Source organism: Gigantopelta aegis, chromosome 6, assembly GCF_016097555.1.
Source record: "Gigantopelta aegis isolate Gae_Host chromosome 6, Gae_host_genome, whole genome shotgun sequence".
In the NCBI taxonomy this organism is placed as follows: domain Eukaryota; kingdom Metazoa; phylum Mollusca; class Gastropoda; order Neomphalida; family Peltospiridae; genus Gigantopelta; species Gigantopelta aegis.
In genome coordinates, this window is record NC_054704.1 from 21,102,287 (window position 1) to 21,118,853 (window position 16,567).

At 33.6% G+C, this 16,567-nt stretch overlaps 1 protein-coding gene across 1 annotated transcript in view; it reads left to right on the top strand.

The window, feature by feature from the left end:
- Positions 1 to 576: 576 nt before the first annotated feature.
- LOC121374414 (helicase with zinc finger domain 2-like) overlaps positions 577 to 16,567 on the top strand; it is a 22,319-nt gene continuing 6,328 nt past the window's right edge. Inside the window, exons 1-11 of the mRNA XM_041501515.1 lie at positions 577 to 976; positions 2,951 to 3,006; positions 3,993 to 4,199; positions 4,857 to 4,899; positions 6,022 to 6,152; positions 7,407 to 7,598; positions 9,031 to 9,067; positions 9,443 to 9,567; positions 10,379 to 10,504; positions 11,944 to 12,007; positions 13,331 to 16,565. Coding sequence (XP_041357449.1) covers positions 973 to 976; positions 2,951 to 3,006; positions 3,993 to 4,199; positions 4,857 to 4,899; positions 6,022 to 6,152; positions 7,407 to 7,598; positions 9,031 to 9,067; positions 9,443 to 9,567; positions 10,379 to 10,504; positions 11,944 to 12,007; positions 13,331 to 16,565 — 4,220 coding nt within the window. The 5' untranslated portion in view covers positions 577 to 972. The remainder of the gene's footprint in view (positions 977 to 2,950; positions 3,007 to 3,992; positions 4,200 to 4,856; positions 4,900 to 6,021; positions 6,153 to 7,406; positions 7,599 to 9,030; positions 9,068 to 9,442; positions 9,568 to 10,378; positions 10,505 to 11,943; positions 12,008 to 13,330; positions 16,566 to 16,567) is intronic.

Here is a 16,567-nt window from a genome sequence, read left to right on the forward strand (position 1 = left end):
TGGATGTTATAAAAGGGACTAGTATATATATCATTTCGTATTAGGAAGAGGAACATCTCTTAAAACCTGGCTTTAATTCCATTTAGAGGAATGGGAAAGGTTGCTTCATTTTTCACGCAAGCACATATATTAAAGATGTTTTTGCTTGCAGGGAGGTAAAAAAAAAAAAATATATATAACATCATTTCAACTATTATTCATGGGCGTACGACCCGGGAGGGGGGGGGGGGGGGGGGCAGGGGGCAAAACAGTGGGGAAAATCCGGGCAAATTTTATCTGGGTAAAATTTCGGGCAAATGAACCCCTCCAGCCCCCATAAATCATGCTATTATTATTTCAGTTATTATTATTATTTTAATTGTTTGTTTGGTTGGGTGTTGTTTGTTATTTGTTGTGGGGTTGTGATTGTTTTGGTTTGTTCGTGTGTGTGTGCGTGTGTGTGTGTGTGTGTGTGTGTGTGTAAGTGTGTTTGGGGGAGGGGGGGTAACGTAATATCGGAAATTAAACGTGTTTAAATTATTACTATTATTTAAACAATTTGTTATGGTATTTTGTTTAGATTATTTCGGGGCCCCTCACCCTCCCCTACTCGGGCATTATCCGCTCACGGTTTTAGTTATATAAATATACACATTACGTGACCCAGAGCGGCAAAACCAGCTGATCCTACTTTCGATTTCGTTGTTGTCTGCAAACTGCGCAGTACGGGAAAACGGGTTACGGTTCCCAGAAATGTATTTAAAGTTTGCTGATACTTTTCACAGTTGATAATGCACTCTTTTTTTTCTGTATGCTGTAGTTGAACTAGCCTTGTCTGTCTACCATGTTCGGATGTGCATATAATACATAACGCTGACAACGAGTGTATATTTTTGACCAGGAAGAGTTGTGAACGTGACATAGATCCTGACGTAACGTGATCGAAAAGACACTAAGTCGACCTGTCAAAAAGAGGACTACATTCAGGACAACATGGGTAAATTCAACAACTGTAATATTGTTTTCTAATGCTTATTAAGTAAATGGAATTGGCAACATTCAGTCATACAGAAACTACGTATACGATATATATATGATGCCTGCAATTCCGCTCTTTCACAGATAATGTTGATTAGTTTGTTTATATTTCAGTAGAAATGTCAAAGCGTTATTTGTGGTTGGTGGGTGTATTTGTGGGTGGGGTTTCTGTGCCGTATTTGTTTGTAGATTATAAAGTAAAATGTAATATAGCCTACTACTGCTTGAAGCAACAACTGGGTAAATTAACAAAGTTAACATTAATCAATAATGATTGGTTCTTATGTTTACTTGTTACCATGTCAGCAATATCATTTAGTTTACGTCAAGAGGTCACCAATTTAAATAGCATGAATGTAACTGTATAATAGATAATGCCAAAACTCAAATATAAGATATTAATAAGTTTTAAACTAACACCAAACCACATAACCAGATACAAATTTAGGCAGGCACCTAGCGTTCTCACCCCCACACCACCCATCCAATTTTTAGTCAAGTAATTCATTTTTCCTTTATATGAGGAGCCAGGGGTTGGGATCTAGGTCAGTCAATAGAGCACTCACCTGAGATGCTGGCATCATAGGATCAAACCACCTCAATGGAACCATTATCTGATTTAGTTTTTTCCCCATCCCAATCAGTGCCTTAAGACTGATATATCAAAGGCTGTGGTATATACTGTCCTGTCTGGGAAAATTTTTATATAAAAGATTCCTTGCAGCTAAATGAAAACATGTTGCAGGTAAAACATTACCAAATATTTGACATTCAAGAGCCGATGATAATGGTGTTGTTAAACAAAACAAACTTTTTATACAAGGAGCCGTGCAACAATTACATAACACAAAATTTAGCCATTTTTATACTCTCTCCCTCTTGTAACATTTTGTAACATTAAGACAACTCCCCCTCTAAATACTCCCCCTGCTCAATAACATTTCATAAAACATCCCATGATATATCCCCTCCCAACCCTAGAGTGTTATTGTTGAATAAAACAAACTTTATCATTAATTTTTTTTATATTTGTGGTTCCCCTTGGATCCACCTATGTATCGATTTCATCTAGTTACATTATTTTAATGTTATGTCTCCAAAAATCTTTCATCTGCACATGATAACAGTAAACAAATTTTAATTTTGGTCTAAATATTTTGTAAAAACCCAGATTCATAACAAATCATCATCAAAATCAGGGGCCTAGCTTGGAATTTTCAGGTGGTATGCAGACTTTTTCAGCAATGGAATAAAATGCCAGTACATAGAGCATACATGGATTTACATCATATACATAAACAAAATATTTGTAATCTCAAGTGGTAGGCAGCTGCATACCTGCGTATATGGAAGCTAGGCCCCTGAAAATGTTGGTTAAATGTAATCATGGATTAATTCAAATTGTCAAATAGCATCTATTACTATAAAATGAGGGGGTGATCTCGCTCAGTTAGTAGAGCGCTGGCCTGAGGTGCTTGCATTGTAGGATCGAATCACCTCAGTGGATCGATTCTCTGATTGGGTTTTTCCTGTCCCAATCAACCCACCACAACTTGTATACCAAAATCTGTGGTATATTCTGTCCTGTCCATGGCAAAGTGCATATTAAAGATCCCTTGCTGCTAATAAAAAAATGTAGCAGGTTTTCGCTCCCATACTATATGCCAGAAAAATCCAAATGTTTGACATCCAATAGCCAGTGATTAATAAATGAATGTGCTCCAGTGGTGCTGTAAACAAAACAAACGTTTAACTCTTTATCACTATAAATTACAACTCTAGACTCGAATCTCTAATCACCTAATGGCATAACTCACATATTCACCGGGCCAGGACAGCTGTTAAATAGCTGTGTTCATTGGCAGTTCACACTGGTTTGATCCAATTTTAAGTTTATGTATTTTCTTGTGAATGAGAGTGATTCATTTTCCAGATGTCGACAGAGAAATACTAGTATCGGATCCTCGATTGGAGATGTCTACATCACAGGTTGGCATTATTTTAACTGTTTTCTTTGTAAGCCTTTAGACAAAATATATTTTCATGTTTGCTACTGAAAATCCATTGTTTTAGAAAAATGCATCCCCATCTCCATTCTATTTGGAAATCTTGCTTATTTGTTCACATTTATTTAGAGATATGCATTTCGGTCATTATTTTATAAATAACACATACATACACACAGACAAACACACCCACACACACTCAAATACACACAAACACACACACACTCAAATACACACACTCATATACACTCGGACACACACACACACACACACACACACGCTCAAATACACAAACACACACACACACACTCAAATACAAATACACACACGCACACTCAAATACACACACACAGACACACAAGTCAGGTCAGGTCATAGGGTTTAATGTGCACATTCAGAACAAGCTGTTGCAGCTCACACCTGTTGAGTGCAAGTTCTTGCGTGAGCAAGCCCTTGCATTCAAAACAAGAAAGGGGGGAGGGGAAGGTGGGACTCTTGCTTACGACTTTAGCACTAAAGGAGCACTGAAGACCGGTTGTTGTGGCTAAAATAAACAAGATGAAAGACGCGGTGATAAAATTTGAAAAGTTCTCAGAAGAAGAATTTAGCCAAACAGTTGAAGTCATTTTTTTGTGTTATGTCCAAAATAATTCTGGTGATTGAACACTAATTTTGAATGTTTCAGCTGAAAGTTAAAGTTTGTTGGATTTTTAAAAATTTAAGCCTAAACGTACTGACGCTATACGAACCTAGGGAACACACACAAAAAAAAAAAAAAACACACACACACATAAATGCACACTCAAATACAACACACACACACACACACACACACACACTCAAATACACACACTTGTTAGGTCAGTATTGTAGGTGACAATGTGGATAAACATGCTTTTGAATTTAAACAATTTTTTAAATAATTATTTTAAAGTTTGTTAGGTCTAATATATTATTATTTATTTTTAGCCTATGACAGACATGATGGAACCCATTATGGCTCTCACTGATGATGCTGTAGAAAAGATCAGATGTGAAAAATTTAATCGGACAGCAAGGGATGAATTTGGAAAAAGTGTGACATATTACCTTACCTGTTGTGATAACTTGTCTGATGAACTGGAACCACACTTCATAATATACCTTCAAAAAGTTATTTATAACTTGCTTAAGGAGGTAAGACAAACACATTTTTTTATCCTGTAGGCCTAGTCATCATTTGTGCTGGTAGCATTGATAATACAATTAACAAGAAATATCCGGTTAATTCCCATCACAAAATAGTATAATAGTTTCTGGCACAAGTCCTTTTGTAGATGGTTTTTCTGACACGAGTCTCAAGAAAATCAATCCTTGGGGTGAACTTTTCTTGAGATGAGTGTCGGAAAAAGCATCTACAAAAGGACGAGTGTCAGAAATATTTTCTAGTTCAATCATTACTTATAGCATGGCTTTCTGGTTGATTGAACTAGAAAAGTAAATCTAAACAAAAATAAAAAATAATAAAAAAAATAGGGCGGACATGTTCATATCCAATGATGTCAATTGTTAGTTTGTGATATCAAGAGGTGTAATAGGACATACCATTTTTGATTTTTCAAATTATGATTTTCTACATCCAAATGTTAAATATTTGGAAATAAAGAATTTTCAAAATAAATGGTTGTGAGGATGAATATGTTTGGGATTGGGTTTTGTTTGTGGTTTTGGATTGTTGTTTTTTTTTGTGTGGAGGGGTGTTTTTTTGTGTTTGTTTGTTTTCATTTGTTAGTTGCATATTATTCATATTTATTTTTTTAAAGTGATGCTATAATTTTTTTTTTTTTTTTACAGAGGAAAGAATTTGCATACCCAGCACTTCTTTTGTTGTACAAAGGTTAGTATGCACTTTTTGGACTGTATACAATGAATAAAATTTTGATTTAAAAATATATTTCACATCTGGCCTTTAATAATACAAGAAATATTATAATTTCTACCTTAGTGATATTGGCATTATTAGTATTAAGACTAAAAACCTTTTTAAAAATGTATTTTAGAATATTTAATGCCCTTGTATCCTCTGCAAGCAGAAAGTAAAGATATTGTTTTGTATCATTTACTTAATTTTCAAAAATGGACTGTTTATATGTTGTCTTAAAATGTCACTACATGTACGGGGTATGCATGAATTCCTGTTGGCGACTTTGGACTGGTTTTTTCATAAATTGTTACATATACATTTGTGACAAGACAATATAACTTTTGAGTGGGGTGGGGTTGTATTTCTTACTTGAAAATAAAATACAGGTACATGTATTAATAATATGTTTCTTCCATAATCTCTTTTATCATTAATTTCTTCAATTTTGTTTTAATCTTTTGTATTATAAATATATACAGTACAAAATATAGTTGTTGAAATCTTAGTTGCTTTAACATTTGCAACATTTTGAGTAGGGCCTCCAGGACTCGAGTACTTGAGGGTCAAACAGTCTTGAGTACCTGACACTTACTAGATGATGATGACATTACGGAATAAAGTTAAATAGCATTATGCATGTTAATTACAGCACTGAACATAGATGCCAAATCATGCCATTGTATTGCATTTAGAAACCAGTTGATATGTTTAGTGTTGTGACGGATGGCCAGTTTAAAAAGAGAAACTAGCGCATGATCATATAATTATTATGTAACTTATATCGTTGATTATCTGCTGCTGAAATTATTGTCCTACATGTCCATTGTATTATAGTTGATCATTGTATTCCACCTTGTACGAGTACTCGAGTCCTGTGACTCTTGCTAGATTCAACCCATGCTCGAGTGTTTGAGTACTCGAGGAGACCCTTATCTTGAGATTTGGGGTGGATATTTTTTTTTAAATACTGAAATCTGTATATTATTTGTCCCTTCTACCAAGAATTTAGGTTATAGAAATATTAGAAAAATGAATTTAAATTGTTGCTTGTAAGGGTCATGTATGTCACTCATTGGTTATATTTGTATATTTCAGCAATGTCCGTTATGAAGATGGCAACTTATTTTTCACCGAACGATGGCAAGATGATCCCAAAAATTAATGTTGCATGCCAGCACTTATCTCGTGTACTGCTGTTTATGGTTTACACAATGTGGACAGATATGGTAATTATATACTTCAACTGTTGAAGCCATCATATGTCTAAACTACATAACTATAAAATATTACAACCAAATGACTTCATTTACCAAGTCCTGATACATATGGTTCATTAAAATGCCTGGAATAAAAATTTGAAAACTGTAGGTCTCTTCACATTCTGATGACAATGGCGGATCCAGAAAATCATTTGATATGAGGTGGAATGCCAAAAATGAAAATTAATATATAATAAAATTATAACTATCGGAAAATTTAGGGGGGCCCCTGGGCCCCCCCCAGATCCGCCTCTGAATGACTGGTTATTTTTATTAACAACAAATGTAATAAACATTAAACAGTTTCCTTTTATACTAAAGATGAAACATTTTCGTTTTTTAAAAGAAACTACCATATAAACAGAACACTTGAAATGGACTATATAAAATCAGTTTCATCTGACAGTTTGAAAGTATTACCATATCTGGCTATTGTAATCACCTACCAGGTGTAATGATGCCAAAGAAAGGCTTCAAAATGTTTATGTTTGTATGGTATTGTATTGTTTAAAAAATTGAAAACATTTTCATCTCTAAAAGATTTCTTGATTTTTATTATGTCTGCCATAATAATGCAAATTCAGTTTTTTATGTTTTTATTACAGGAATTTTCATGAATCATATGTAATGTAATAAGCAAATTTGATTTCAACTTTAATAGAAAAGATGGAATCTTTATAGAGGGTGACTGTTCTGCCTACCAATATTTTTTGATGGTGAAGAACTGGCTGCTTTTTAGATGGTTATTTTACACAGAATTTCTGTTTTTTGGTGGCTTTTATACAACCGTCTTTGGCCATATTATGGTAGGCATTGTCCATTCATGTGTTCATCCATATATTTTTCACTTCTGTGATCTACTTTTCACACATTATGGTTCATTAAAGGAAATCTTTGTTTTACCTTATATTCTTTGAGATGCCATTGTGTACACCAAATGACAATGCATTATAATTTGATATTTTCGAGTTAATTATGCAGATTGTTAATTGTGGAATTAATAAAGAAAAGCAAAAATAGTGAAATGTGGTACTTGAAACTGATAATAAACTTTAAAAATGTTTTTTTTTATTTCTAGTTTCATTTCATTCAGCTAAGCTTATTTTGTTATCCAAAGTTTGGCATTATATATTCTTGTTGTTTTAAACAGGTTCTATCTTCATCCTATCCTAGTTTATCAATTTACTTTATCCTTGTTTACTTTCAATTTTTCTTTTTTAGGCCAGTAGAAAGCAGTTGATAAAAAACTTGCAAGTATTAGCAAAGCAGAATGTGAAAGAGAACCCAGGATTTTGTTACATCTTGACAATGGATCTGTGTGAAGCACATCACATGTTTTCGCTTGAACCAGAGAAAAGCTCCACTTTACTTGGAGAACTGTGTCTGTTGCAGGCAAGAAGTGCGCTAAATGGAGTAAGTGTTTTTATTTCTAATTTACCATATCATGGTGTTCATTATTTTAATTTACCATATCATGGTGTTCATTATTTCTAATTTACCATATCATGGTGTTCATTATTTTTAATTTACCATATCATGGTGTTCATTATTTTTAATTTACCATATCATGGTGTTCATTATTTTTAATTTACCATATCATGGTGTTCATTATTTTTAATTTACCATATCATGGTGTTCATTATTTTAATTTACCATATCATGGTGGTGTTCATATATGGTTTCATTAATTTACCATATCATGGTGTTCATTATTTTTAATTTACCATATCATGGTGTTCATTATTTTTAATTTACCATATCATGGTGTTCATTATTTTTAATTTACCATATCATGGTGTTCATTATTTTTAATTTACCATATCATGGTGTTCATTATTTCTAATTTACCATATCATGGTGTTCATTATTTTTAATTTACCATATCATGGTGTTCATTATTTTTAATTTACCATATCATGGTGTTCGTATCAAACACTGAAAAAGAAGAAGTTGAAGTTGTAAGATCCGCTGAATATTATATTTTAGATCAAGTTTGATGTTATACAGCTTACAGACAACTCAAATTAATATGAACATATAGTTTAATTTTGGTGTAATTAATACTATGTAACCTTTATTGTGTATTAAGTTAATCACCAACAAAACAAACACTCAAGTTCTATTGTATGTATGTATCTTTAAATTTAAATGTCATAAAATATTAGCTTCTTGTATGGCCTTGCTAATTTTATGCTAGAATTTACAGTTATTGTAAGCATTCATGTTTTGGGAAACAGTAATAGCCACAATAAGAATCACTATTTGCTACCTGTTGGTTTAAACAATATTTATTTACCACTAAATATGCGGTTTTGGGATCGGCCAACAGGCATGAGCCTATATTAAGGCCTCTCCCTGTTAATGAAGGTACTGCATATAAATTATAGTAATTAATTTTCTGTTTTTATCAGTACCATATTGCTATCTAAGTTTTCATTTATCTCAGTAATTAAAGTGATCAAATGAATGAAAATTTTAGTAGTTTTTAAGATCAGTGCAAATCTGATACAATATTTTATTTTAAAATATATTGAAACTAAACAAACAGTGTAGATAATAGTAAATGTGCCAAGTAATAAATTGTACAGATCTGACTATATCTTGAATGCATTTTAGTTATTTAAATATTTATATAATAAGATTTTTTTTTTCCATTTTGATTTATGGGGTTACAATTAAACATGTGGAAACTTTTTGTGACTATAAGGAGCATCACTGAGTTTGTTTATGATTTTATTTCATTCATAATGTTGTAACCAAAACAACAATAACAAAACAAGCAAAAAGCCCAAAGAAAAACAAACTGTATTAGATATATTTTAATTAATACTGATTTTTATTTCAGGAATCATGGGATCTTGCAATGAAGCACTGTAAGTTTGGTAAGTGAATGGCAGTTGATAACAGTAAATCAAGATGTATATTTTCTATTTATATTTATATACACCTGCATATCGATTGCTCCTACATTCAAGGTATATGCATTATTAAAAAGTGAAAGGTAAAAAATAAGTATTGAGTCACATGTATGCATTCTGGGAATTTCTTAAGAATTTACAAATATGCATAAAAAATTGCTAGAAAATTGACGCTAAGTTTGGTTAATCTACAAAAGTGTTACACATTTGGATAAAGTTACAATAGAGACCACAGACCAATTAATACTTGAAAATTATACTTTTTTTTTTTTTAATATACACGTAGTGTCCAATAATATCATACCTGAAATTAAAAAATTATTATGCATATTATTTCAGCTGCAGAAACCATTTATGAATACGAAAACAGGGAAGCATTTTTGATTTGGGCTGAAGCTCTGGAATTAAAAGGAAATGTTTCTGCAGCCATTGAAAAAGCACAGCTTGCTCTGAAGCTGTCTAAAGTAAGTATTTTATGGCCTTTTAAAGTGCTTCTGACAGTGTGGTGTGATTATTTGTATTGGCAGTATTGGCTATAACTTTATTTATTATCCACATGGTTCAACATAAACAAGTTAATAAAAATCATACGAAGCACACATGTAATAACAAAGAGACGTCACAACATGACATTGCTTCCCCAGTACTAGCTCAAACTGTATATTTGAAATATGACATCAGTTTGTCGTCTCCTAATTGTGGTTGAATCATTTTAAGATGGTCCTTGTTATTCATAAAAAAATAGCAATAATAATATGGATAATAAAGAAATTATTACATTCTCTTGTGAGTCGTACTGATTTTACAAAACTCATGTCAGGATTCATGTATTACAAAAATCCTGACACTCATTTCATAAAATCAGTACGACACTCAATCTCGTATAATAATCTCTATATATCAACAGTAGCTGTTACAGTTCTTATTCATTGAACATGTTATAGGTATAAATGCATTTTTTTTAAACTAGAATATGTAGCACTAATTTTACATTTATTTTATTGAATGTGTCAAATTAGATGTCATTCAAATCTGGGAATATTAGTTTTAAAATTATGTAAGTCTGTTTAGCCTTATTCTTCTGTCCTGAACTACTGAAGTCATTAACTTACTTTAAACAGCAATAAGAAGTAAGATTTGCTTAGTTTATTTTGAACATTCTTATTTTTTTTTTATTTTTTTTTTTTTAATGTTGCATTAAAAAAATTGTGAGAAAACAATGAAAAATGACAGATATTAGAGATAATTAATAACAATTTGTTGTTTATTGTGAAGAATAAGGATGAAAGACAGACAGTAGTGACGTATCTGCATAAGCTTCAAGACGGAATGGTTGAACAGATTTCTTCATCAGATTCGGACAAGCTGAATGAGTCTTGGCTGGAAGGAACAAATGCTAAGGTAAAATAAAAACTCCACAACAGTACTTGTAATAATTTATTATAATTCAATGCACTTATCTCTATTTGCATTGCAACCAACCAGTTTCTATAGAGGAAAGAAAGAAATGTTTTATTTAACGACGCACTCAACACATTTTATTTACGGTTATATGGCGTCAAACATATGGTTAAGGACCACACAGATAATGAGAAAGGAAACCCGCTGTCGCCACTTCATGGGCTACTCTTTTCAATTAGCAGGAAGGGATCTTTTATATGCACCATCCCACAGACAGGGTAGTACATACCACAGCCTTTGATATACCAGTCGTGGTGCACTGGCTGGAATGAGAAATAGCCCAATGGGTCCACCGATGGGGATCGATCCCAGACTGACCATGTATCGAGCGAGCACTTTACCACTGGGCTACGTCTCGCCCCAATAGGACAATTCATATAGAAAAATATTTATTGCTCTTCAATATGAGTAGCTGATTTGGTACTGATTTGCTGCTGCTGCTGCTGCTAAAAAAAAATAATAATACAATTTTCACAGCTATCATAACAGACTGCATTTTAAAAACATGTGCCTGGGCTATTGAATCACAGTTTTTTCTGTATGTGTAGCCAGTTTGGGGGGGGGGGGGGGGTATCCATTAGCTTATAGGATTTGATCATAGTTCTGTCTTCAAAGAAATCAATTGGTAATTCTATAATAAAACTCACTTGACTATTCATGTATCTTCTTTGAGATGACATGTTTCTTCACGGTGGAGTCCTATATTTTGTGCATTCATCTTTACAATTTGCAGCCATTTATCCATGACAAATGATTGTACTGTTATGTTAATATTATTATGATCATTTCACATCTGACAGTGAATAGCTACATAAGCAGTGCACCTATGCATTTGTAATTGTTGTTAATAGTAGTAGGGGAAATGTTCATGCTAGTAGAGTCTTTTAAATAAGATACTTATGTAAGGTGCACTTGTAAAGTGAAACAGTATCTATTTTCTGTCTTACTTACACCTTTGTCGTTATAGAAATCCCAATGACATGTGTTTAAGAGTTGTTTGGTAAATTTCTTAAAATAATTACTGAAAACAAAATGTATGTGCTTCTTTATTTAAAATGTTCTAAAAGTGTTGTAAAAGTTATTTTAAGTGTTGTAATTTTTCTTCTGAAAATATTAGTGTTCTACTAATGAAACATTGATCAAATTGATTTTTACTTTAATGTGATATTACAGTAGAAATCATTTTTAAATTTTTAAATAATATAAAACGGTGTAATGGATAGTTGTAAAATTTGTGTTATTTTTAATTTTTGGTAATAGAAAATTCAACCTAATAAGAATATTTTAAAGAGCTTATCTGAGCAGCAGCCATGAATAACTACATTAACTGGAGGAAAATGTGTAAGTTTAAGATGCTAATTAACTTAGTTTTGTTTTAGATGGATGAGGAAAAAGCAAAATCTGTTCGGAACAATCATGTCCCCAAAAAGAAGCGTTCAAGACGTAAGTAACATATTTGAGAAAATGTGCTGTATACATAAACTAAAATATTGTTATTCCTTGCACTTTCAAATAAAATATGGCATTACATACTGGGTTCATTAGGTATTGTTCTTTTGTTGTACATATCATTATTGGGTATATACTACCAAATCAAATCCCATAGATAACAAGCTAAAACTCCTACCAGCAGCGTATCAATCGACATAAACGCTACGGATATAAATACTACCACCCCTCACCCTTAAAGTGAATCAGAAAAAATTGGTGGTCAAGCTGCTCATTTCTGAGATAATGGTTAGCGTGTATGACTACCCTAGTTCCACACAAAATTCAAGTACATTTTTTGCAGGTACCCCATACATGTTTCAAGCACAAGGCTACTTGACACAGTGGTACTAGATGAAATAGAATTGCATACAGTTTTTGCCCAGAGGAAACTATTTTTTTTTACAAACAACATACTCACATTTATAACCAATCACAGGACTTGTGGTGTTCACTTCTCTATCAAAAGTTCGGTGCACCTCGAACTTTGACCCAGCCGGACGTTATTTGGTTTTGTACTACCTATGTAATTACAGTGTTAATGCTTGTTGGAATGAACTAGATTCCATTTGTTTTTCCTTTCAATGATACTTGAAACCTGCTGAGGTAAACTGTAAGTACTAGTTCATTATTAGTACATAAATATTTTAATATACGACTTCTAAGCAGCTCTGTCATTAATCTATGACTAAACCACAATTCCTATTACAGTTATAGTACAACAAATATAGTTAGAAGTACACACATTTCATTTCCATTTGTCCTTAAAATGCTTCATTTTCTGTAATGATGTAATTTTCTGCGTGAAATAGATGCCAAACACATGTAAATATATGCCCGATATAGTTGCTAGTCGCAGACTTAAACATACGGTGTTTTGTGAAATCGGCCCCTCATATTTGTAGTACCTCCACATGTAGTTTTTGCAAAACAGGAAAGTGACATATCTTGAAAAATAGAGTCAGTTACTTTAATAATGAGAATATTTGCAATACGGTTTCCTTTAGTTTTATAATAAAGTATATACATGTATAAGTATGAAGTAGATTTAGAAAAAGATGGTTTTTAAAATTGCGTGAGAAGTTTTTTCATTAAATATTATATAAACATAAATGTTTGCCTTTGAGAATTATGATAAATCTGTATTTTGTAATTTAAAAAGAACTGAGTAGTTACAGATCAGTTTTTATTGTTATAAAATTATATATATAATAATAATTTAATAGCAAAAATTATATAATGATATTAAAAATTGCTGAACTATTTTTTTTTCCTCAGCTAAACGAAAACGCACAGATTCCAGCTGCAGCAGTTCATCTGTTAGTCAGCCTATGATTGTAGACAGTTTGACACAGATTGGTGACATGAGCACATGGACATCAAAGCGGAGCAGACAGATTTCTAATTCCAGTAATTCATCAGGATTCTCTACAACGATCACATTACCTCCACAAACACAAAGACCGGGACCTCATTTTGATGATGAGAACATTGACAGATTTCTGCGTGATCATAACTGGGATTCGTCTTCTGATGAAGATGAGGTGAGAACGGTCAGTGAACCAGTGAACTATGCAGATCTCGAGGGCTCGGAATCCGATGATGAGATGGACATTGATGTTGGATGTGAACATTTAGACCAAACATGGTTTGAAAAAGGAATGAGTTTAGATGAAAAAGATGTGGCTAGATTTTTATACTGTTATGATGTAAGCATCAAGAGAAATGCATTTTACAGAGATTTCTTCCCACAAGAAGATCTTCAGGAAGTTTTAAAAAGTAAGCCGCATGGTTATAAAAGATGCAGAATAGAAATGGAGTCTGCACAGAAAGCCATTTGCAAAGTTCTAGGTGCAGCTGGTGTTCAAAATGATATTGAAATTGCTGGAAGATCAAGATGTGGCCAATGTTTCAACAATGATGAGGTTGTAGTAGAAATTCTCTTTGATCCAAAAGAAAATTCCAGTCACAATCGATTACCCTCAGAGGCAGATTCTAAACCATTTGGGGAAGTTAGAGGAGTTTTAAAAAGTCATTTTCACAGGAGCAGCAAATATCCGATTCTTGCTTGTACGAGTAATGAAACTGATGGGTGGCTAATGCGACCTCTTTGTAAAAGCATTCCAAAGATACATGTTGTCAACAACAAGACCAAAAAGGAATCGCCACATTTGACTAAAAACAGAATAGACATATATGAACTGGTTGGATCAAAGTTGAATTATAAGGGGAAATTTGACATGAATCCTGTGTTAAGAGGACAATATGTGTTTATTGTTGTTTACTTGGGCTGGGGAAAGAAGCATGTTTACCCTCTTGGAGCAGTGCTGGGAGTCCAACAGTGTGGCAAAGATTTCAATAGCAGTCTGAAGATTTTAGAAATGCAGTACAAAGTTCCATCCTTGTTCCCTGAAAATACTCTTGTGGACCAAACTTACATATTTGATGCATCTGGAAGAGAAGACCGAACTGATGATCTTGTGGTGTTCACCATTGACCCTCCACATTCCAAAGACCTTGATGATGCATTGAGTATCTATAAAAAAGACAATAATTACGTTGTTGGTGTACACATCGCTGATGTTGCTTCAGTTGTGAAGAAGGATGATGCTGTTGACAAAGAGGCAAGAGAAAGAGCTGTCAGCTTTTACATTCAAAACAGACGTACTCATCACATGCTGCCAGATCGACTCAGTCAAGACATATGCAGTCTTGTACCAGACAAAAAACGTCCTGCATTGTCAATATTTTTAATGTTTAATCCAGATGGAAAACTAGTCAAAGAACCTATTGTGAAAAAAACATTTATAAAATCTTGCAGAAAGTTATGTTATGAAGAAGTACAAAAAATCATTGAAAATGAAGGGGACAGCACTGTACCTTCACAACTTAAAAGCAGCATACTTGACTTACATAACCTTGCCCAAAAGATTCGTGAAAAACGACTGAAGGATGCCAGGTTTAGTGTGCCATTTGAAGATGTTCGTTTTTGTGATATGGAAGAGGAAGGCAACTGTGATGAAGCTCATGCACTTGTTGAGGAATTTATGATTCAAACAAATGCAGCAGTAGCCAAATTTGTGAAGAAACGATTTCCTACATGTTTACCCCTCCGTTGCCAAACATCTCCAGCAACCGAAGAAGTACAGAATTGGTTGAAGGAAGAAAACAGAATTGTTGACTTACTAGTTCATCTCCAAGGTAAAGAAGTCCTTCCTAAAATGGTGATTTCAGCTTTGGAAGGTATACGTAAATGTGTCAACGAAAAAACTAATTTTATTCCAATTCAGAGTGACATTTGGAAGAGGATTTTGGATGATCTGAAAAGCAGAGACATCAACCAGGCAGGTAAGATGATTTGTACAGACGAGATCCACCCTCTACAGAATGTGGCATGGATTCACTGGATAAAGCTTCTTGATACAGCAGAATACAGATGTTCTGGTGTGATTAGTGACACTAAGGCAAATCACTTCTCACTTGACATTCAGCCATACATTCACTTTACTTCTCCTATCAGAAGGTATGTGGACCTTGTTTCTCATCGCCTAGTGCATGCCATATTGTCTGGTGATGCTTGTCCATACACAGCTGATGACATATGTCAAATATGTGATGATGTCAATGAAGCCACATCACGGCAGAAGGCATTTGATCGCAATTGTAAAGTGTTGGCAAAGACTGAGAAGATAGGTAAGAGTTCAATGGTTTTCCATGCCATTGTTGATGATGTAACAGAAAATGGATTGGAATTGTTATTGCCAGGACTGCGCACTGTTCCATCCAAATGCAGAGAGATTAGATTTTGTTTGCTTAATTTAAACAAGAAGCCTGAAAAAAAACCAGACCCCAAAACTAACAAAGATCTTGTCATTTGTCAGTGGAAAAAACGTCTGTATGATACCAAAGGAAATAAAAGTCAGGTTACATTAAATCACCCGCCTGAATTGATGATCGTGGAACCTAATCAGCATACAGTTTTGGTTCGTTACAGAGACTGGGCCGATGTATTGAAAGGAATATTTGATAAAAACTTACCAGTTGTTCAGAGAATCACAAAGCGTTTAGATCCAGCAGGAGACAGTGAACTAGTTCCTTCTTTTAAAGGAGTTGATGCTGTGACGTCTGAAACTGAACAAGGAACTATCAAGAGCCATCAGTGCAGATTTAGTCTGAGTTTTAAACCAGGCCAAGTTGTCAAAGTTCAGCTGGGTGCATCACCTAACAATGGCCTTTTATTGCCCCAGGTTGAACTAGTTCACATTACAAAAAATCTGAGTCTATGCCATCGACACCTGGATGATCCTGTGGGTATTTTAAGCAAATACGCCACACATTCTGTGAAACAGGATTTCTCTTCCATTGAACATTACAAAAAGGCTTGGTTACCAGTGCTTGAAATGGAGGCAGCATTATCAGCTGCTTCCAATGAAATGACCCCCATCATTAACAATGTTAACCTAACGCTGAGCAAAACATCCATATCTGACAAAACTGTCTACACAGGAACATTGC